At 43.0% G+C, this 23,134-nt stretch overlaps 1 protein-coding gene across 19 annotated transcripts in view; it reads right to left on the bottom strand.

Moving 5' to 3' along the window:
* Positions 1-157: 157 nt before the first annotated feature.
* ppfia1 (PTPRF interacting protein alpha 1) overlaps positions 158-23,134 on the bottom strand; it is a 34,658-nt gene continuing 11,681 nt past the window's right edge. The window contains exons 3-34 of one of the 19 annotated variants that reach the window (XM_028955982.1): positions 21,429-21,530; positions 19,706-19,870; positions 19,284-19,358; positions 18,925-19,026; positions 18,110-18,322; positions 17,886-18,032; positions 15,763-15,897; positions 14,011-14,070; positions 13,094-13,177; positions 12,780-12,911; positions 12,599-12,661; positions 11,288-11,370; positions 11,009-11,159; positions 10,813-10,818; positions 10,473-10,696; positions 9,939-10,170; positions 8,262-8,291; positions 7,612-7,736; positions 7,343-7,512; positions 7,157-7,247; positions 6,529-6,540; positions 5,701-5,782; positions 5,392-5,592; positions 4,934-4,996; positions 4,681-4,707; positions 3,879-4,054; positions 3,708-3,805; positions 3,448-3,623; positions 2,984-3,052; positions 2,713-2,881; positions 2,399-2,471; positions 158-1,607 (exon numbers count right to left, since the gene is read on the bottom strand). In XM_028955982.1, the coding sequence (XP_028811815.1) occupies positions 2,425-2,471; positions 2,713-2,881; positions 2,984-3,052; positions 3,448-3,623; positions 3,708-3,805; positions 3,879-4,054; positions 4,681-4,707; positions 4,934-4,996; positions 5,392-5,592; positions 5,701-5,782; positions 6,529-6,540; positions 7,157-7,247; positions 7,343-7,512; positions 7,612-7,736; positions 8,262-8,291; positions 9,939-10,170; positions 10,473-10,696; positions 10,813-10,818; positions 11,009-11,159; positions 11,288-11,370; positions 12,599-12,661; positions 12,780-12,911; positions 13,094-13,177; positions 14,011-14,070; positions 15,763-15,897; positions 17,886-18,032; positions 18,110-18,322; positions 18,925-19,026; positions 19,284-19,358; positions 19,706-19,870; positions 21,429-21,530 (3,510 nt within the window). In that variant the 3' untranslated portion in view covers positions 158-1,607; positions 2,399-2,424. The remainder of the gene's footprint in view (positions 1,608-2,398; positions 2,472-2,712; positions 2,882-2,983; positions 3,053-3,447; positions 3,624-3,707; positions 3,806-3,878; positions 4,055-4,680; positions 4,708-4,933; positions 4,997-5,391; positions 5,593-5,700; positions 5,783-6,528; positions 6,541-7,156; positions 7,248-7,342; positions 7,513-7,611; positions 7,737-8,261; positions 8,292-9,938; positions 10,171-10,472; positions 10,697-10,812; positions 10,819-11,008; positions 11,160-11,287; positions 11,371-12,598; positions 12,662-12,779; positions 12,912-13,093; positions 13,178-14,010; positions 14,071-15,762; positions 15,898-17,885; positions 18,033-18,109; positions 18,323-18,924; positions 19,027-19,283; positions 19,359-19,705; positions 19,871-21,428; positions 21,531-23,134) is intronic. The other 18 variants (XM_028955983.1, XM_028955986.1, XM_028955979.1 and 15 more) reach the window with 18 other exon arrangements.

The raw sequence follows: 23,134 nt of genomic DNA, 5'->3' as shown, positions 1-23,134 counted from the left end.
AAGACACTTCCAGGGGGAATGGTCCCTATAATAATTGTATACATGTTTCTGGGCTCCCGTTGTCTTTGGTGCAGGGAATGGAGAGTGAAGGTGCTACTGAAGATCTTCCAACTTGGCAGCTAGACCCCGTAAGAGGAAAAAGAGGCTTTTTGTTGTTATAACACAAAGACTTAGTCTTTTTTTTTTATTGGCAGTGGAAAATAAGTTTCAGTATTTTATTGAAAGGAAGCAATAAATAATACTGTGATAAAAATAATTCATAAGTACTCAGACTGTACATAATTTGTTACAAGATCAGGAGATTTTGAACTGGGATAAAGAGACAATTTAAAAACAGGACAGTAACATGAATTGAATTGTGCATTAAAAAAATACTAGTGACTTCAGCACTTCACTGGAAGTGGGCGGGTGGGAGCTTCTAAAGTAGTTACACGCTTATGAGGTTCAGAAGAACCAAACCGGGATCTCATCAGAGAGAGAGAGAGAAAGAAGAAAAAAAAATCCAGGCTTTTAAATGATAAGAAAAATAAAGGATGCATGTTAGCTCCTAAACAGAGGACACCACACAATGGAGAATGAATAAATAAAAACTAGTTAAAACGATAAGGCTTGATAAAGGGTACAAAGGTGTTCGAAAGTCACTTGATTGATCGCACGTCTCTTTTCGGGGGGCGTGCGGGTTGAGCTGAGGCCCACAGTGGGGTTGGTCCATGGAAGAGACAGGGTCACACGTCTGCCTTCACCCGTGTCTCCGGTAAATCGGGAGATAAAGGCGGGAGGAATGGAGGGTTTCAGCACACGAGGACTGCCAGGCAACCTGGTCTCTGTGGTAACACCTTTGCAAGAAAGTTGCATCAAAAAAGTAGCCCTCATTGTCGCTACAGTTTATGGCTTATTCAAGAGTTCGGTTTTGGTTTACCAGAGAGAGCGAGAGAGAGAGAGAGAGAGCGAGAGAGAGAGAGAAACATCAGGGACTGAACATTTCACACGATCGTCCCAGGGTCACGCTCAGATAACAGACATCTGTGCTTCATCAGCTTGTAGAAGAAATGTCAGTCTAAGGATTTGCACCATTTCTGATATTCACATAATACCTTTGACCTAAGAGCTGCATTTAAAAACAAGGACAACACCGATATGTTTAAATCATAACTAAAAGGATAACAAAATTAAGTTAAAAATCACACATTAAAGTCACTTGAGCTTCAGTTTGATTAAAAAAAGGGACTGAGGGAGAAAAAGTACATCTGGTCAATAACAAGGTGAAGATTATAAAAGATTAGATAATGTCTGTAGATAAATATACAAACTTCAGACAAATTATACATTCAGTTACATCTTAAAGAGTTAAGCTTGATATGGAACAAGATCAGAAAAAAGCAAGGAAAAGCAAAGATACAAAACAAACAGAAAATAAATGAAATGTCCCATTGGTTTACATAAATAGAATAAATCAATAAATCTAAAATAAGTTCTCTAGAGTACTTGAGGGATTTGAATTTACTCTTCCTTGTTAAAACATCTCAGTCGTCCTCTTCCATTTCGATACCGGCTTCATGAGGAGTCCACCTCTTCACGCCATCACCTATAGAGATAATGAGGATAAACTAAGAGAGAAAGAGAAGGGTGTAGAGGGAGAGAGAGGGAGAAGAGGGCCGACGATGACAAGCAAACATGTTGACAGAGCAGGGCAGAAAGATATCATGTTAAAAGAAAGGGGGATGACAGACAGACAGACAGACAGAGAAAAAGAGAGAGAGAAAGAGAGAGGGGCAGGGGACAGAGATGGGTTATTGCCACGAATTCTACCACACATGATCAGCCACTCAAATACAATCAGCATTTTGTTTAACTTGTATTCGCACTGTTCTTTGGTATTTTAATCAATCGTATTTTATAATTTTTCATTTTTCATCTTAAAGCAGGATGCAGTCAGTCTTATTTCTGTTCTGACATCCAGGCCTAAAATAGCAGTTCCATATATATATATATATATATATATTATTTATTTATTTTTAAACCAGGCTTGTGGAACTGGTAGCAGTGGTGCCTTCATGGTCACAAATGAAATCACTTACAACCCTTAAAACACCACCATGTTTCTGATGCATGAAAACTTCTCAGAAACAAATATGTGCAAAATACATATTTATCATGGTCTTTATTTGGTCTTACAGAGAATGTGGTTTATGCTTTTTTTTGTCAATGAAACCACGCAACCCAGCGGGTTCATGTGTTTAGTCTCTTTTTAGTAAGCCATGCAGCAAAATAATGAACTGTTAATTACTGCTTATATACCGTTGAACAATTAGATCAATATCAAGATACTGGAGTCCAACAAAGACCAATTGTTGACTGTTTGACATGGGAGCCTCAGACAGCTGCTGGTCTGACTCACCGTAGCTCTGCCAGCTCGGACGCCGGTCAGCAGGAGTAGGTCCTGACTGCGGCAGAGTCCAGCCTCTGCGCTCCTGTAGCCCAGCAAACAACATGCAGGACGTGCGGTTAGTCACAACGCAGCACAGAGTTAGAGCAGTACAGCGGCACGGCCAGCAGCACAGCATCTAAGCATCTCCGCCCGCCCGGACACACATGTAGACGCTGCACACAAACAACCTTCACACCGGCAATCAAACGCTCACAGCAACTTTAGACCATGACTTAATAAAAAGTTTTAAAACGGCACGCGCAGAACGTTGTTGTTCTCCGTACCGTCCATCTGTAGTTTCTTTGGCTGCATGGCAGGTGAGGAGGTGCTGCTGCTGGTCACTCTGAAGTTGGCAGGGAGCGTGTCAGAAGAGCCCATGCTCATCCCCCTCACGTCTTTGGGCCTGAACTTCTTCCTCCAAGACGGGGCTCTCCGGAAGTTCTTCTCGTCGTCCTGAACAGGAGAAGAGTCATGTCTTAAAGAGTCCTATGCACCTATACAAAAGGGGTCTCTATCAGGGATTTTCCCTCTGAATACAATTAGAAAGAAACTCACCTCCTCCATTCTCCTCTCCGTGCCCATGGCCAGCAGACTGTTATACTCGCGCTCCAGCACAGCCCGAGCCTGTGGACACAAGCAGAAAAAACCTCAGGGCGCGTTCACACCTACAGGCTTTAGTGTTCAGGTTCGTTTCCTCTTCACGCGCACGTCAAAACAGCCGCACCGAGACCCACAAAAAGAGGCGGTCTTGATTCGAATCAACTCTGGTGTGGTCCGCCTGATGAGAACGAGTACGGAGTACCGATTTGAGAACAGTGAATTATGGGTAAATTTCGATGTAGTTTTCCCGCCCCCACACAGTTCCGTATGATTAACGCACTCCACCTCCTATCTAGTTATGTGCCTTTGCATTAGCATATTGTTTTGAGACCATAAACGTGCTACATTTTCAAAACGTATGAACTATGGTGTGAAAGCGGCATCAGGACGCATTTTTCCGCACTTTATCAGCTGCGCACCTGCGTGTTTTGTGTGGGGATCTGCAGCAGCAGTGCCAGGGTGTTGTGGTCGAACGTCTCGTCCAGTGCTAGCAAGGCCCCGTGGATGCCGCTCTCCACCAGGTTGTTTGCGTATTCCTTTAGCCCAATGGCCTGAACCCAGCTGATCAGCCGCTCGTTACTCCACACAAGCACATCTGGAAGCGGACATTTTGTTAGGGTTCGAGCAATGAGCAGAAAGACCAGGACCATTAATAGATTCATGACAATACTAGCATTACCTTTGACCTCTAGCTGGGCTTCTTCTCGCCTTTTTTCTAGTTCTTTCCGGTCATAGTTTAGCCGTCTCAAGCACATGACACCACACTGGAAGCTGTTTCTGTAGGACACAGACACACAGTGTGTGTCAAACCAATACCTCACGTCAGTGCTCCGGTGGCGAAAGGACCAACCTGTGGAAACTGTCAACCATTTTCAGCTGGCCGCGGAGGTCCTTCTTCGTCAGGTGATCGAGCATGCGGGCGTCTACCAGAGACTCCATGAAGTAGCTACGGTACTGAGGAAGGCCCAGACTAGGCAGCCAGTCGTTCCCAATCCACTCGTGGTTCATGTCTCCGTACGCCAGCGTCTGCACCCACAACATGACTTGTTAGTGGCTCACGAAAAGCACACAGCACTTATGGAAGGAGATTTACTACACAGAAGACAAGGAGACACCCACTACAGGTGGACTAGGGAGGAAGTGCACCCTGGGATAAACAAGGACAAAGGGACGGCATTTCTATCCCATAACCATTATGGCTAAAATAACGTATAGTGCATGTAGTGAGAACACAAGAAGAATATTTTGGAAGCCCTAATCATCAGTTTTAAACGTCTCAATGCCAGAGAACAAATAGAAGTGATCTTAAAAAAAAGTGAATGTGAACATTAAGTGAATAACCTGCATTATTAAAAATGTAAATGAGTCACGGAATAGTTGTAAGTTTGCTTGCAATTTGGTGCTAATTATGCAACCCTTACAAATGCCAAATAAAGTGTCATGGTGAAGCGTTATAGAAAGCAGAGCAAGCACGGCCAATATTTCGATAAATAGAATGCAGGATGAAGTAATATTTACATTTGAAGCCTTTTCCACAATCTATAAGAGGACACAAACTAAACAGTGAAAACCACAGTGAAAAGGTAAGAAAAACTGCTAAAAAGGAAATGAGAGAAGTCAGAGCTGTCAGCTGAAAGGATGAAGGTGCAAACCTGGGCCCAGCTGCCCTCGTCATCCTCCTGACATTAGCAGGGTTAGCGTTAGCGTGGAAAAGATCGAGAGAAGCCTGTTAGTCAAAAGTAGTTAGAAACCTGAAATCCAGGCTGATATCTAAATTACGTTTCATGAAAATTAACAGGGTAAAAAATAAAAATGAAAATCCTAAAAAAGGTCACAGAACTATTTCTTTTACAAATGGGACAGGGTTCAAGTCCACTGGCACCAACCGCAGCAATGAGAACTAACCGTGGGAGGTGTAGCTGCAAGGCTCTCCATTTCTTCGTGAGTCACCCATACGTTCCCGGTGGACTAATCACATGAGCGGACAGAGCACCACCAGCCACCAAGTGAGTGTCAAGCAAAATAATTTAGAGTGCAAAAAAAAAAAAAAAAAAATGGAACGAAAGCAGAAGAAACTGTTACTGAGCAGCAGCCATAATTATGACTTTAATAGTAAAATTAAAGCCAGTAAGTCTGTGTGCACCGTGCAGTAATGTGTCGGTTTCGTGGTTAGTGTGAAGGGAAACAGACATGCTCCAAGAGAAAGGAATGGCTTCCAGTTTAAACCTTAATTAGAAAACATGTTTTTACGTAGATATTTTATAATATCTCTCCGGGCTGCTTTGTCACGTGGAGGCGAATTGAAAAATGAATTGCTGTCTCTGGATATTTTGTGAGTTTGAGTGTGAGTGTGTCCATCCTACCGTTCTAGAAGTAGGAGGAGCTGAGGGACTTGTGAGGGACATTATTTCCTGGATGGCGAGTCGCAATTTGAGGCGGTGCAGCGGGTTGCTGATGCCGATCTCCCTCTGGATCTCAGTGTCCGACAGAGCGGACATGATGGCGCCGCTTTTTACGTTGGCTCGGCACGCAGCCACGTACCAGGCTGGCATGCCCACCCACAGCTATTAAAAGGAGAGAAGTAGTAGTTCCCATCAAAATCCAAAACATGCTGGATTCACTTCATAACTAAGCTAAAGTCATTATTCTGATTAAGCCAGTGAAGCCCCTACCTCAAGCCAGACAACGACAGTGGGCCCATCCCACTGAGCAAAGGGCAGGCCTTGTCGACGAGCCTCCTCCAGCAGTTCGTGTCTGAACAACACACACGTCAGGTTATGCATAGACTTTAACAGAATTAAACACATAAAAAAAAAAAAAAAATCCAATCCAGACAGTAAAGAGAGGAAAGTGCATGCTTGAACTGTCCCAGGAAAGAGAGAAACATGTCGGCAGCTGAGACAGTGACACCCCATTCGCTCATGCAAACAAGGACTACGTCCAAAATTAACAGTCCCTTGTGCACTGCACAACACTACTGAACATGGCCCAGAACGACCAGAAAACTGGCACGTTTAAACAAGTTCCTGCACCAATCAGGGCTGAGGAGCAGGATGCTGACTGACCCTACACTGATCCATGTCAACTCATGTAACCACAAATCAGAAATCTGTGTTTGGTGGCCGACACGATGGCACTGTAATTTAACAGAAGACAGTTCTCAAGATAAAGTTAGTAACCGGGCACATGACAAAAGGTTTTGCCACTGAAACCAAACACATTACAGTATAGACAAATCTCTTGTAATGCATTCATATTATGAAAAGATAGGTCACTAGAGCCTCAAATTTTGCTTGGCAGACAGGCAACAATCTTCTTTTTAAGCCACTGTATGTGAAATGAACCCAGACCTCACGAAGTCTTTGTGCAGCATTCATGTTAGTATACTGGTAGGAGGATGCAGGCAACTGGATACCGTGCCAACCACACTCTGGAGTAGGCAGTCTGGGAGAAGCGTGTGAAAGGAAGCCAAAGCGAAAAGCAAAAATGGAGCTACTTACCCAGTTTTAGGACTATAATTACATGAACAGGAGATGAAATAAGAAAAGGGGGGGAGGGGAAAAAATAAATCAGCAAAACAAAAAAGGTGATCAAGAGCACAAACAGGAGCAAATGAGCATTCTAGTGATTGCATGGTGGCACACTGATCTATAATAAATAATATGCACATACATCAGATTAGAAAGGATGTGGCTTGAATGAATGTGATAAAAGAAAAAAAAAAAAAAAAAAAGTGAAAAGCGCTAAATTAAGATGCTCAGGAAATTAAAACTGAGGAAAGGCCAAAGATGATTGTAATCTAGTACTGTAACGCTCATGTACATTTTTATCAATAAATAAACAAACAAATGCAAAAAATCACATTTGGCATCCTCAGGTAATCTAGCACTATATGCAAACAATGAGTGGGCGTGGTTGAGTCATGTTGATAGGATGGAGCTTTGGCTGAAGGAGTGAAGCAACAGGCACAAAATCTGCATCTATACTGACAAGTCTGTAACTGGGTTTGAGCTAGTTACTCTAGTGCTACTATAGCTATAGCTATAGTGTTTCTTTTTTCTTTGTAATGTGGTATCTGTGGTTACAGAAACAGTGGTATATCACTGCGGCAGGAAGTGGGACACCTACTTCTTCTGCAGCTTCCTGTTCTTCTCGCCGGGGCCTCCTAACTTGCTGAGGCCTAGTGCATCTTGGGAACTGTCTCCTTCAGGTGTACTTGCTGATTAGAGAAAGAAATGTGAAAGCCCATGTGCATTAAAGGAGACCTCTATAGAAACTAGAACATTGATTAAAGGTGCCTTATAAGGGTCTCACCTAGGCTGGAGTCTTTGCTGGGGGGGCTGGGCCGCCCTTTTTCCTTTTTGCCAAAAAGCCTCCCAATTGAGGACTTTATGCTCTTCTTTTTGGCTGCCTTGTTGAGTGAGTCCTGACTGCTGTTGCTGCTGCTGGGGTTACTGCCCTGACTGTCCTGCAGTCCTCCAAAACTGCAGAATGTAGAAAGAATAAAAAAAAGAAGCACTTGGAAAACAGAGAAAAATGAATCAAACCAAAATGAAACCATATTCAGCTAATGGGAGGTTTACCTCCGAATGTCACGGATGTCTTCGTGGCTTGCAGCATGGATCGCGCCTTTGTTGAGACGCATGGAACGTGGGGTGGAGGGAGGGGAAGTCTCACATTTGATGGTTGCTTTATCATCCTGGTCAGACTGAAATTATAACAATCATATAAATCTCCACTACTACATTTGCAGATATCTGTCAGCAAATAAATAAATAAATAAAATCTGTCAATGAACATAACATTGGATTTATTGCAATTTTGCATTATAATCTGGTCTCTCAAAATGATTATGTACAAGCAAATTGCATTTTCCTTTATCACCTCCAAAAACATTGCTCTGGTGAAATGTGAGGAGTTGAAAAATGGGGTTCAACACGAGTCTGAGCATCCAGACTAAACCAATTAGTGTGGGATTAGAGTCTTTTAAGGCTACAGCACTCTTATTAAATGCACAGCGACTTTGGGCACAATTTGCACTAAAGTCATAAAAAGCATCAAGTGACAATTTGTTAATATAAAAGACAAACAGAATAACAGAATATGCAGGAAAGAAGTGCACCCTTTGCTGTAAACTGAGCTATTAAAGAAGTCTCAGCGAAGTGTAAGGGTGTGTGGGGTGAGGCTATGAACACATTTGGGCAGGAACCCAATAGCATTCCAACTAGATTACCTTCCTACGGTGCTTCCGCAAATCACTAGGCTGTCGGAAGCATAAGAAACCGAAAGGGAACAAAAGGAGTAGCATTAGTGGCATAGAGACGACAAAAGCAGGAAGAGCAGACACAGCAAAAGACACACACAAAATAAAGGTTAAAAGGGCAATGATAAAAACATCTAGTAGGCCTTCCTATAACTTCCCATAGTCACTTCACTCACATTCATTTGTGCCAAACGAGGACACGTTTGCACTTAGCACCAAGAGTGCAGAAAGAGAATCACACGCACACACTTGAAGGGATATGCCCTTCAGTACATTCAGGACACAAGCCTACAAGCACTCACAACCGACACACATTAAGACATGGTGACGAAAAGGCAGATGGACGAGGTGAAGATGAAGGGTGACAGGTCCACAGCACACAGGGAGGCGGTCCAAGAAATGAGCTCTCAACTCTGAGACTGTTCAGTAATATGCACAGGGCTGGGAAGCAAACGAGAAGCTCAGAATTTACCAAACATCTAATAATTATAGTTTGTCAAATTCAAATATCGTGTTTATAAATATTGTTGACAAAAGTACAGATCTTAAGTGATTGGCTGCATAACAAAGGTCACACAAACACATGGAGTCACATCGCAATCAGAGCTCCAAACACAGACTAAAAATTGAAAGAAAACTAATAATTTACGAAAACACTTGAATTCCTCTCAAAGTAAAACTTTGCACAGTCATGTCTATTATAACACAAGGCATCACTACTAATGCAGTCGAAAAAAATGGCACCTTCGATCTACACTAGGTAATAATCAATTTACGGCACAATACGGAAAGTAAGTGTTGTTCTGGTTTAAGTATTGAAAAACACTACGGAAACTATCCTCTAGATCTGCATGCTTTACCATGAACTAGGTATTATTTCTTCCTTAGTTCTTTGTAAATTGGTTTGTTAATGATATACCTAGGTGGAAAAATAAACAGAAGGCGCCTGCATGTTTATCACATTAAGGGCAGCTATTTTTCCGCAAAAACATGCTTCCCAACCCTTTGGCAAAAAAAATTAAAATAAATGTGGCCTAATTACTCGTTTCCGTCGTCAATCAAAATGGTCACTGGGCAGGAAATGAGATTGTTGGAAAAGCAGGGAGATTTAGAAGCCATTCAATAAAAATAAATAAATAAAAAGGTCAAAAGGGGGCAAACGGTCATAGTGTTTAGTAGAGCAGATCTGTGTAATATGGTCAGATCCCAGCCTCAGAAGAGAGAGCAAGATCCCTGGGCCGCCACGTGAGAGGTGTACCTGGACATAGTATGGTGGACAGCTATACAGTGGGGTGATGCTAGCGCTGTGGTAGGGCAGGTAAGCTACTGTCTGATGGGACAGTGAGCTCTGGATCACATAGGGGTCATAGCAATAGTGCTGGGGCACACAAACACGAGGCTTTTACTACAACACACACACTGCAGAAGCAAATTAAAGAAATACTACGCATTGAGGACAAATTTAACACTCCTCATCCAGCTAATCAGCATCCGCTTGATGCGGGGTGTTAAACTGGTCCTCCTAGCAGCATGGTGACTTGACCACTGACAAAAAAAATTGCTGTTTTATTAAAATGATGAAGACAAGTAAGGACTGCATTGACAGATGATTGATGGATGGTTAATTATGAGGACCAGGGTCCTCACCAGGGTCATGACGCCCATGCGGTCCATGTCTCGGTTGGGGCTGCGAGAGACCCTGCAGGGCGTGGAGTGGCCAGAGCCAGGTGGGGAGGAGCCACCATGGGTGGAGCTCACAAATGAGGGGGGAAGGGAGCTCATGGAGCGGAAACGCCCCCCAAGGTTGTCGCCACTTCCCACCCGGCTCTCTATCTCCTCCGCTCGCAGTGCCGTGTTCTCTTTCTCCTCTTGGATCATCCTGCAAAAATTAACATTATGTTTTTATTTTAAGAAAAGTTTGATTTTATTTTTATTTTAAGAATTTTTTTTTTTTTTATATTTTATCCAGAATTTGTTCTTCCATTTCTATTATTATTAATATCATTATTTATGACTTGCTGAAAAACCTCCTGCAGGCAGCAGGGGGCAGGGTTTTAACAGCTTAGTTCAAAAAGAGCACTAAATATTTTGTCATGAGGTGATACTGTATACAACAATGTATTGGGTCACTCAATTTCTCTTGTAATAGTCAAAACAAAAGTAATAATTGAAAAGTTTGACCTGATTTCATTGTTTATGGCATCAAGCTGTTCCTGCAGCATCAGGGCAAGTGTCTGGGCATCAGCCTGGCCTGCAGGGGATAGCAGATCCACAGAGCTGAAGATGGTCTCCCGGTCATCCTCCATGTCAGACATGTCCACGTCACTCTCGAAAGCTTGGGCAACATTCGCTAACACGTTAGCCTGCTGAACGCGTTCCCACTCCTGCTCGTTCAGGGTCTGTACCTACAAAAGAAAAGGTTTAATCAGAAATGTATGCACGAGACAGCAACCAATTCACTGCTGATTGTTAAGCTCAGAGACACTAAACCGCAGAGAAAAACATTGCAGTCACAACTTACATGCCTCTGTAGTCCACAAAGGAAGCAAAGACAGACAGAGGCAAAGAAAGAAAGAAAAGCAGGAGACAAATATTGTTTGCATTATCATTTGAATTAATTGTGAGGACACAAATTAACAGAGAAAGGGAAAATTTTACATAAATCCCATTAGTGAATGAATAAAAATAAACCATTCCGGGTACTAAAATACACAAACCTTTGAGGGTTCATCACGCAGTGCAGCAACCCGCCCTTTCTGGGGCCTTCTCAGCACCAGTGCCCCACTGTAGTGGTCAGAGTGGCTGTCCAACATAGAGGACGCGGACACTGGGTACCTGAAGTCTGGCGTGCTGCCCATATGGGACCGCCTGTGAATGACAAAAGCAATTTAGCGCATAGAAATGGAAGCAGCATGATTGCAGGAAGCTACATGTGATTTAACAAGGAGATGGGAGAGAAGAAAAATAAAAAAAAATAGGTCAAATGAACATCTTACCCATGATGCAGCAGGGAGTTACTGCGGCTCCTGCCCTGATCGTTCTCTGCCCTCAGGGTCTCAATTTGGATGAGGAGCTGTTCCTGAGAAAATAAAATAAAATTATTAATAAAAGCTTAAACTAACATATTTAACTTTTTTCCAGCTTAGGACATACAGGACAATAGGGCATATTGGCAAAATATTATTAATGTAGAATGTGCATAACCTTTGGAGAGTATAAAGGTGGTTAACATACTCGCCTATGAACCAGAAGACCCAGTTTCAAATCCCACTTACTACCATTGTGTCCCTGAGCAAGACACTCAGCCCTAAATTGCTCCAGGGGGGGACTGTCCCTGTAACTACTGATTGTAAGTCACTCTGGATAAGGGCGTCTGATAAATGCTGTAAATGTAATGTAATGGTCTGCAATGATTCAGCACATCAACGATGGTTAATGAATTACTAATAACACAGACTTTTTTTGTGTTCCTACATGTGATAAACTCATTAATTTAATGGCTTAGGGTTGCTAGGAAGCACCAATGATTACAAGCAATATACTATTTAGTCCCTTTAATAAACAAAATATTTAATATACATTTTTTAAATCCTGAGACACCGATTCATGACCAGATAATTTATAATTCAGTAGCATGTTCATAATGCTAGTGACCAACATGAAATGAGTAATACTTCCTCACTGGATTTATGTCATCAACATGCTAATAACACCACTAATGGTGCAGGAAAAAGGAAAATCCATCGATGAAGGGTAAGGTAGACATCAGACATTACGTTGAGTTTGTTAATCTGACTATTAATTAATAGCAATATATTTAAATCATCTGATGTTACCTGGATGTACAGAGGCATGGCACAATAGTTACAGGAATTAAGAGTTTCTAATTTAATAAAACACAGGTAGTTTACTATTGTAGTTAAATGGAAAAATTGATACCAATGCTACAAGAAAAAACTAAATTAAAGGAAAGAGAGAGAAAGAGAGAGCAGGGGTCCAAGCTCCAGAAAGTGAGTTTACACCTTAGAAAAGCACAGAAGCTGAGGGGGCGAGAGCCCCGATGGAGGATGTAAGAGTGATACGGTAACAGTGAAGAGAGCATCTCCCTTCAGGTTGCCACAGACTAATCAGATTGTCCTTTGATGTTTCTGCCTTGTCCATACAGAACTCATGATCTAGAAATACAGTGGTCATCCACCCCCCAAAAGACTTGGAGAGAAATTGGGGGTCATGGACCTGGCATTCCCCATCTTACAACACACATCTTTCAGTGCGTCTGTGGGAATGAGGTGTCCATATTCACAAACCTTCTCATGGTGAGACTCCTCAATCAGTTTTTTAGTGTGTTCCAGGTCACGAATGAGGGCATTCTGAAGAGCACAAATGTAAAAAAAAAAAAAAAAAAAAAAAAAAAAAAAAAAAAGTTACTAAATTAGTATGGAAACACATCCACAGCATACATCCAGAAAGATGGTAACCCAGCAGCACCTTGTCCTCCAGAGCAGACATCCTCTCCTTCAGGTGGAGCTGCAGCCTCTCATTCGACTCGGACAGAAGTTTGTCCACAGTGTCGGACAGACGTTTGTTGTGCTCCTCGTTCATCTTCTCTCTCTGCCGAGCCTTTTAAAATGTCCCAAACACAAACAAATGCAAACGCATAACAGACAGCATGTTATTTTTCTATATTACTATGGACAACATAAGGAGAGCATGTGAAGAACTGCTAAAAATATAGTCAAAGCACTGATTCATGTTCTACGTCGGCCGAGTGACTGACAGGTGGTGAAATATGGCCCTCTCACCCTGAGCAGTTCCTGGTTCTTCTCCTCCAACTGAGCCTCCATCTGTTTCAGACGTTCCTCCACGTTACCATGCCGTTCTTCCGCCTGGCAGGGGAGGGGGGAAGAGCAGAGAACCATGTAAAAGAGCTGTCGGCAACACAACGTTCCAATAAAACACAGCAAACAAAAACAACGACAACCACAGAAACGCCCATCCCACAAATTGAACCAGTGACGGTTAAAAAAAAAAAAAAAAAAAGACCCAGCCAGCACACAGGCAACCATGCGCCATGAAGCACAGACAGAGAAATAAAACAAATAAATAAATAAACACACACAAAACCAGAGCTGCTGCACAAAGCCGGGCCGGCTGAAAGCACAAAGACAAACAAAATCCCCACATGAACGTACCCACACGCAACAAAAGACTCCTCAAAGGGTCTGGAGAAGGATGTGGGCCGATGGTAAAACGCTCATCTGCCGGCGCCATGGCAGACACCCCTTAAAACCCAGGAGCGCGTACGAATGTATGAACGGCCAGTCTCCAAAAACCTTTGCCACATTTTAACGACCGAGTCTATAAATACATTTTAAGCTTGGTGGATTTAAAATGGTAAAACTCTCTGGAGGGTGGCCGTACGGCATCGTGGCTGGGCACTTTTGCGCCCCTGAGGCCTTCTGGGAATAGTCATGCCAACTGTGTGTCCCACACCCCTGACTGTTGCAGGCGGGACAGACCTTTCCTGGAACGTAAATGAGCAGCCACACTTCCTGTTATGGTTAGATTGCAAACTTTTGAGAGGGGCTGGGGACGCGAGGGATGGAGTGAGAGGAACGAACGATGAAAACAAGAAGATAAACAAGTAAACGAAATGAGTCAGCAGGCAAAAGGGCAGGCATGGCACTGGAGAAAGAAGGAGGAGGGCTTTGCGGTGTACCTTCCTCTGTGCTTTAGCGTCCTTTGGGTCCTTAGAGTCAGTGCACACAGAGCGCTCAGGCTACAGACAACCAGGAAGAGCAGGGAGAAACAAACGGAGTCAGGAAGAGGGGGAGAGAGTGATCGAGAGAAAGGGAGAGAAGATTAAAAAAAAATTTAAAAAAAGGAGGCAACAGGTTAGAACGAGGCAGAGGAAGGGATCTGAAGGTGTGGAGCTGGAGTTAGGCCGAAACAGAGGGAAGGCGCGACAAGTGTGGACAAAAACAAAAAAAAGGGACAAAACAGCATACTTGTAGACACTGGCGTTCTTCACGTAACTGCAGAGAAAGAAAGGGACTTTCTTAATAGACAAAGCCGACCCCATTTAAGAAAGCGGGTGAAAGACAACACAACTTTACGGAGAGAAAAGGGACACACGAGAATTTAGCACAGTCACTAGGCTAAACACAGCAACAGAAGGAAGGACGCGGGACAACAGAACTCAGAGCAGGAGGAGACCTGGCAGGACCAAGCGATGAAGTTCAGCCGCAGCGGATAAAAGCGGGGGAATTTTTAGTCACGGGTTAAAACGGCAAGCTGCTGCCTCGTTCCACAGCGCCTCAAAAATGGCTGAGCCTGCACTGAGAAGACGAGATTCATCACAAACGAGTGCTGAGTGAGCAGGTTCGGGTGCTTTTGACCCACAGATTATTACCAATAAATCAAAAAAACACAAAACTTCCCAGAAAGAGCCTGACTGAGGGGGACAAAGCGGAGAAGGGCAGAGCGTGGCAAGGAATGACAAACAAACGGACACCACAGGGGCCTCTCCAGCGTGCTAATGCTAATTGAAGTGAAGACGTCCTTGCCAATGGCTGAACCAGCAGCCCCTCCCTCTCTGGCGAGCGGACATACATTACCCACAGCAGGCCGCAAGCCCGGAAAAAAATTCCACTAAGAAAAAGGTAGACGTGACTGAGAACGCGTGTGGTGTGTTAATAGTTTTCCCTTCCTGTTGATGGATATGTGCTACTGAAGCACTTTGCATACTTGGAAATGTTTTACTTCAGAGTCCCAGGCATTAAGCACAAAATATGACTCGTGCTTGTCCAATAGGTTGATTACATGTGACGTCATGCCAAGGTGTGAAATTCAGGTAGAGGGCAGGAAGTGAAGTAGTGAGGATCTGCTATCAGAAATGTAGCTAATGTAGTTTCCGCCTGCTCTAATCGTTCTAAATGAGAAAAGGAGAAGTGGTTACACCTTGCAACTTAAACATCAAAAATAATTCTGTCGTGGCAAGAGTGGGGAAAAAAAAAAATTGCATTTTTCACAAGGTTTGTTGGATTTGTTTTCTTTCCCCACAAATAGCAGGTCGGTATGCGGCAAGACGAGTTTCCACCAATAGCTCACCCGACATTGAATGCGCAAGGTCACCCGCAGGGACATCACGGGTCAAAGAAACGATTAACAAAAGCATTGGAGTTGTATGTAATATCAAAAGCCTCGGACAGCGACAAATCTTTGGGTTCTGTCAAAAACTCACTCATCTTCATGATATCAGGGGTCATGTTACACATTTTTCAATTAACTGCTTATATTGGTGTCTAGACGATGGGTCTAAATCCGCTCAATTCAGGCTCTCTGCAACGCTTTCCTCCATAGACGTTATCTCCATTTTTGAATCCATTAGAAACCGCACATAAATCATAACCACATGACTGAAACCGAGCTATTGTGCTTAATTGGAGATCCCAGCTTGGGCAGGGATTACCTTATTGAGCGCTGCCACCCTTTGTGCTAGCTCCGCTTCCACTTCAGGCAGGGTCTCTGCTTTCCTGATGGTCTGCTGGAGCTTCTGCTCTGCCAGCTCCAAACGCTCCTGAAGCTGCCTGTTCTTGTCTTCAGTCTGTTAAGCAAACACAAAGCATGAGACAAACACATATGCAAAAATACATTGTATATCAATGAAAAGTCGCAAACTAGTGAAATGTTTAATTTCAAAGTGAAACATACAAACTACTTATAAACAACCTGAAATGCCCAGTGCTTTCAAAATACAATATTCTACAAAATTAAATAAATCACAAAAACTATTTTACATTACTGTCGAACGACAAACCCTGGTAAGGCTAAACAACTGTTTTGATTATATTTGGCTGTTATAAAATCCCGTATTATAGTTCTTACGTTTAACCAAAATGTTGTTTGGAGGCTGACTTGAACACAGGAATGAATAGCTTCGCTAACTTAGCCTAGCTTAGCTAAGGTTAAGACTTATAAAATGGGATTTTATAATGGCCAAATATATTCAAATCAATTGTCCAGCCTTACCTATGAAATGTAATCCCCTGGGATCTGGTTTGGAGCGTACAGCGGTTTGTACAGCCCCAAGCAGCACAAGAGTGAGTCATTTTTATGCACTTCTCTCCATAGACATGTATATGCTTCACGCCACTGCAGAGCCAATCGCAATATGGCGGCGACGTTGAGGTACGATGCAGCGCGCCATGCGACGTCTAACCATATGTCTCCGAATCGAAAGTCATGTGACCAAACACGTCACATCCGACTGAGAAGTGAGATGTGAGACTTCAGTCAGCTTGCAAACTTTGAGAGAATGGATCAGCAACATATCCGATCCAATCCATGTACTAAATCATTTAAATCGCAGCTTCTTGCATTCATATAATCGCACAGACTGACATCACGATTACGATTGCGATTAGATTAATCGTGCAGCACTAATATATATATATATATCATAACCATCAGGTTATCACTTGAAAGCTGTTACACTGCATTTAATCAATCATGTCTGACACTGCAGGGTAAATGCAAATGTTAATACACGTTTACCTCAAATTCAGAGATGCTTCAGGGAGTGATGCACTGCAGCTAGCCTTGAAACATGCAGCTTTATTTAGTTTGACATCAGTGAAAGAAAGGGTAGGGGGAAGAAAACTAAAGGGCCAGAAGTAGTCGGTGAAAATGTGCTAACATGCTCAGGGCCCTTGACCACAGTCCATGACTCTTAAGAACAGCATCTCCATAAACTAACATGTCTTGCAGGCATCCCACTGAGTGCCTGCTATGGTGAGTGGCCTGTGAATGCACAGAGAGGGTCCGAACATGGCCAGAGCACCGCAGGCTCTTCCTGTAGTCCAGCCAAGTTCCTGTCCCAGTGTACTCATTCAGCCCAAGACAAAGGGAGAGGCTAGGGTAACGGGGGCAGAGGGTCTCAACAATGAGGCCTACTAAGATACAAATAGCATGCTATGCACAGGCGCATTTGACCACCAGCATAGGCGGTTGTAAAATTCACTTCCTGTTTCAAAATATTGCTTCTGTGAAATTAGAATGAGTTTAAGAAAGAAAACACCACTTTACTCCATACAGAAAGAACAGTAGAAGGATGAAAAAGATAAACTGGGAGGAAAAAAAAAAATAAATAAAAAAATCATAAAAAGAATTTGTGCACCACTACTAAAGCGGTAAAACCATTTATGATAAAACGCATTTTGTAGTGGATAAAAAGTTGTTTCAGTTGAGAAGTACGCCAATTTGTGGTCAGGCTTGTATAACTCAACACAGAAGTCTCAAATTAAGCTTGAGGTCCGCCGGTTTAATATTTAATCAAACAGCATCTAATATCACTCCCCCGTGTTTAACACTGTTTACAGAAGACACTCTCCTCTCAAACAAATCCTCCTGATGCTGTTCGGCAGTTGCTGTTGGAAAATTAGAAACATGTGATGTAATAAAAAGAATCATCTAAATCTAGGAGTTTTAGAAGCCTGACAGATTAATTAAAAAAAAAAAACAAAAAAAAAACAACATCATTAAACTGAACCAAATTAGACTGATTAATATAAAACAACAGGGGTGACAACAGACCTGGCGGAACATGGCGTCCTTGTTGGCGATCTCGTTCTCCAGTTTGTCATTGAGGTCGTGTACAGAGGTGGCCTCCCTCTGCGCCGCCAAGTAGCGCTTCTCCAGAGTGGTGATCCTCTCCTCCATGTCTTCCTTCTGAGCCATGGACTGAAAAAAAGACAAAGTCTTCACACATGCACAGAAGCACACGAAACTATACAGACCGGAATCTTTTCCTCCCTCACCTCCTTGATGTCTCTCTGGAAGCGGGTGTTCATGTCCTCTGACTTGATGAGGTCCTTGCGGGCGGTGTCCAAGTCCTCCTCCAGCTCAGCCACCCGACTGGTCAGAGCAACAACCCGCTCCTTCATCTGAAGCAGCTCCTTGTTTTGTCGCTCCATTGCGTCCTGCAGCTCAGACACCTTTACAGCATCGTCCTCTGAGCCGTCGGACACCCGCTACCCAGACAGGAAAAAGGCGCCGATTTATCAAAATAATCATTCTATTGACCTGCTGGATTTATGGTTTACAGAATGAACATTGTGTTGAAGAATCAGTGAGGCTAATGTCTGTGCTAGATGATAACATGCATAATGACCACAAGGGTGCGTCACACAGAACAAACGCTGAAATGCTGCTAACCAGAGGTAATGACAGTATAACCCCTGCTAAAAGGTTACAAAACAGGGTTCCCACTCCAAATCAGATTGAAAATTTCCTGACCAAAAAACTGAATTTCCATGAACTCTCATTTAAAGAAATTCATTGCCATTCTAATAGCAATCACCTAATTATTTCCCACTGATATTCCATAAATTCCCTTACCTGTGGAAACCCTCACAAAAAAATCTGATCTAAAGCAGTAACCCCCACTGTAAGCAACAGTTAACCCCTACATTCCCCTTAATTTAATGAGCTGGTGATCCAATTTAGACTTCATTGTATCGACTTGAATTACAGGTGCTGGTACGGACATCTAGACTTGAAACTTCTTTTAGTAACCATTAGGAAAAAAAAAAAAAAACAGCGGCAAACATGGATTCTGGGCTGAAGGTCCTACCTTGCCATTGGTGCTGGGCATGGTCTCTGAATTGTGGTTGATTTCAGTAATTCCATCCATTATCACCTTCTTCTGATTGTTCTGCTCCCTTAAGTAGGTCAGCTAGAAAACGGTCATAAAGAACACAATAACCGAGTGACTGATATGTGGTATGATGGTAATTAACTTTACCAGTAAGAAGGATGGTGACAGATGACTTAATATTAGCGGTTTAATTTCAATGTAAACCAAAAAAAAAAAAAAAACACCAAAACAGGTTAAATCCCAGGAATTTCCAATTTCAGCGTACATTTAGGACTTTTGGAATTGGGTTTGAGAGGGGGACGGGTTTGCGATGTAATAAAGTTCTGTATGTTTACCTCTTTGTGAGAATTTGTAAGCTGCTCCTCCAATGCACTGCATCGCTCCAGAGCTACTCGCAATCTCTCCCTGACCTGCAAAAGTCAAGGGCAAGACAAGCTAGCAACACACTTATGTCAAACTAACCTATAAATCCTCTCTGTAAAGTGTGCCTGTAAACAGAAGCTAATTCATTCCCAGTTGAACAATTTATCGAACGTTTGGAGGTACGCTGAAGTATAGACATTATATGTTGACAAGCACACCTACACAAAGTGACAATTTGATAGCATTTATACATTTCCATTAGTGCTACACAATACAATGGAAAAATTGGTGACTTAAGAGAAGGCTCTTACAAACATAAATACTGTTGCAGATTCGATTCAATCACTTAGTAGTGGGATACAGATGTAGATCAACCATATGCTGATCAACTCACCTTTTCATCCAGGGCTTTGTGATGCTCAAACAACGACTTCAGGGCCTTGAGCACCTCCACCTCACTGGATACGCCTGCTGGGGACTGGGCCTGCCTCTTCACCACAGTCATCCTCAGAGAACGCTCGTGTCGGGACACCAGACACTCCAGGTGCTCGAGCAACAACTGTAGACAGTAAGTATAGAGCACATCAAGGTCAGTCAGTGTAAATAAATCACAAGCTTTTTCCATCGTGCAGGGTAAGCAAATATGTTTTCAAAATGAAACCCATTCCAATCGGCTTGCACGTCATACTACCAGCAAGAAATGTCAAGACAAAGCAATTGTGTAGCATAATAGTCTGGGACAAAGATATTAATACAACTAGCAGGTGATAAAATGATGCACGTGCATATTACCATCCTTGTTGTTACCATGGAGATACCCTTGCACATGCACATCAGCAGAAATTTTATGACGCAGCATGAACCAGTGTAGAGTAAACACTGACTAAAGACTGCATATCTTCACAAATTCCAATTCAACATTGTGAGCAGATCCTAAAACAATTTCATTATGTTCTGCACATAAAAATAGCCTGTGCAACATTAAGAGTGAAGAAACACGTGGAGTACTGGAGCGACATTGCATCACCCTGCCTTGAGGTGGATCACAGTGGGATTCCAATCACAGAATGACAGAGCCCAAACTCATCCTCTCCCCGGGCTGGCTTTAATCCTCCCTGCGCCTCTCGAGCTGGGCCACAGCCAACTGTGTCAAATCGTCTGAGTGACAGCTGCACTAACCCATGATAAATACGCCTGAGTGCCAAGCACCGCCCCTTTACTTCGGAGTGGCGCAAAGGCTGCCTGGAAATCCACAGAAATTCTGAACCTGGGGGAAATTGGGCTCATACCGGGTACACACTGGAGGGAAACCCCGCCCACGCATTCTGATCTAACTGAGGGAGATTAACCTGTATTGGACTGTGCTGTGATCCTGCACGGGCTCAATCACTTTCTTGATAAAAAAAAAAAAAGCCCCATAAATCCACACAGCAAATGCCGGTGGAGGTCAGCGACAAACACAGACAGTCCGGATCACTCATCCAAAGATTTGGTTCCTCTAGACACACCCCTAAACTAGGAGAGCTGCAGCTCCACGCACTCGGACTGACAAAGACTGAGGGCAGAATTTCAAATGTTAATACATCAAAACACTTAGCAGGAACCAATTAACTCAGGAGCCTAATTACATATTTAGAGATTTAAGCCAAACTGCAAAGTACTGATTCATTAGGGCCTTTTAAGAAGACTAATTGTCTCACAAGAAATACCCTGGGAAATCGCTCAGTAAAACCTAAAATGTCAGAAATGGTGAAAATCAAATATGTTACAATTGGTTATGGTTCTGTTCCATGAAGTGACTACATTACTTGTTATAACGACGTTTTGAGGTTATGGCTGGAAATAGCTGAGACATGGGTTGCAAATGAAGTCAAGTGAAATAAGGTAGGCTAATCCGCGTAACATTGCATCTTTTTCATAATTCATGAAGTTTACGAACAAGAGGCTAGGAAAAACCCCGCAGGGCAATGGGTGCAACCATTAAGCACATACAACCTCACACGCTTCTGAAAATATGACATTAACCTCAAAAAGGTCTTCACTATAATTTTTACACACACACTGCTTTGTGTCTGTATTTCACTTTTGATAGAAAATAAAAAGGTCCAACTGCTCACCCGTGTGTTGTTCCTCTCTGCCTTTAACTCCGCAATCTCCTCTTCCCGCTCCAGTAGCTGCTCTCTGCACATGTTCACCTCCTTCGTCAGCGCGGCAAACTCCTGCACACAAAAGAAGAATCACATCAGTCTTCTGCACCACCATGTACAGTAAGGTTGAACCAAACCAGGAGTCTTGACTGATGAGGAACTGTTCCAAAGTTTTGACATGGTCATCATTGTATGATATTCACCTCAAAAATTCACGATTTTTCGATTTTACAGTATTTTTGTTGTACTAATTTTAAAACAAATCTAATAGATGACACAAAAGAGGCCCACCCGGAGAGTAATTAACTTTTAAACATTTGCAGTTTTGTACTGCACATTAAAATACAAGGGCTGGGACCTCTGTGAAAGTTTCCAGGCAATAACAGCCACATTTAACACATGGATTTTATTACACTCAGAAGTAAAACTACAACTCCAAAACGAAGACGAATTCTGCAACCCTTTTTAACAAATTGTATGCTAAGAGGCCAGAATTCAACATGAGAACCTAAACACTATATTCATTTTTTTTCACTTCAATGTACGTTCTTTAACCAGATAAAAAGGAACAGGGCAGTGAGTTTGTATCTGTATCTTAACAATCTTACAGATTCATCTTACTCGGGGCAGTGGTGGCCTAGCGGTTAGGAAGTGGCCCCGTAATCGGAAGGTTTCCAAGGTGCCACTGAGCAAAGCACCGTCCCCACACACTGCTCCCCGGGCGCCTGCCATGGCTTCCCACTGCTCACCAAGGGTGATGGTTAAAAGCAGAGGACACATTTCGTTGTGTCACTGTGTGCTGTGCATCACAATGACTATTACTTCACTTTTCATTAGTGAATAGATGATTCATTCGCTGAAAGGTACGCCTATGTGATTAGCAGCGCCTCTTCTGTAAGCATGTTTCCCAACACGTTGAACTCACTAGTTTTGTTCCAGCACTGCCACAAGGCCTCACTACCATTTACATTTACAGCATTTATCAGACGCCCTTATCCAGAGCGACTTACAATCAGTAGTTACAGGGACAGTCCCCCCTGGAGCAACTTAGGGTTCATTGGAAAGTGTGTTACCCACTAGGCAACTACCACCCACAAAGAGTACCTACCAAAAGGAGTGGGAACACCGATAAGAAAAAATTTAATTAAAAAAAAATTAAAATTCTTCCATCGCTGACAATGTCTCGTGAGCTCCAAACAGAGACCTCAACAGGCAAGGTGGTCTGTGAACATGGGGTCTGTCACCAGTTTCCAATAGCATGAGAGCCATGGGGCGGTGACACTGAACATCCAGCAGTGTTGCCGCACTGCCCGAGCGAGCCAGTAAGTCTGAAGATCACCATACCGTGCTGGATTTGGACATGGGCTCCGATGACAAGTAATCCTAAAGCGAGCGAGGGGGAGGGGTATTAAGGGGAAACGTATATGTGTGCCAAGTTCTTAAAGAGACAGTGCCCTATTAAATCCCACACTCCGCAGGGACGTAGAGAAAAACACTTGACTTCCAAATTGCCCTGGGGGGGAAATAAAAAGAGAAAAAAAGAAATAATTGCCCCACCAGTTTGGGGGGCAATATCCAATTTCAGAAACCCTGTTTGTCGACAATCAGGCAAGGATCTGCTCTGCAAGTCCAGGTCACCAGGCAGTGACTCAGACGCAGAAACTAATTAGACTGGA

This window comes from Denticeps clupeoides, chromosome 16 (assembly GCF_900700375.1).
Source record: "Denticeps clupeoides chromosome 16, fDenClu1.1, whole genome shotgun sequence".
NCBI lineage: Eukaryota > Metazoa > Chordata > Actinopteri > Clupeiformes > Denticipitidae > Denticeps > Denticeps clupeoides.
This window is presented reverse-complemented; position numbering and strand designations above follow the sequence as displayed.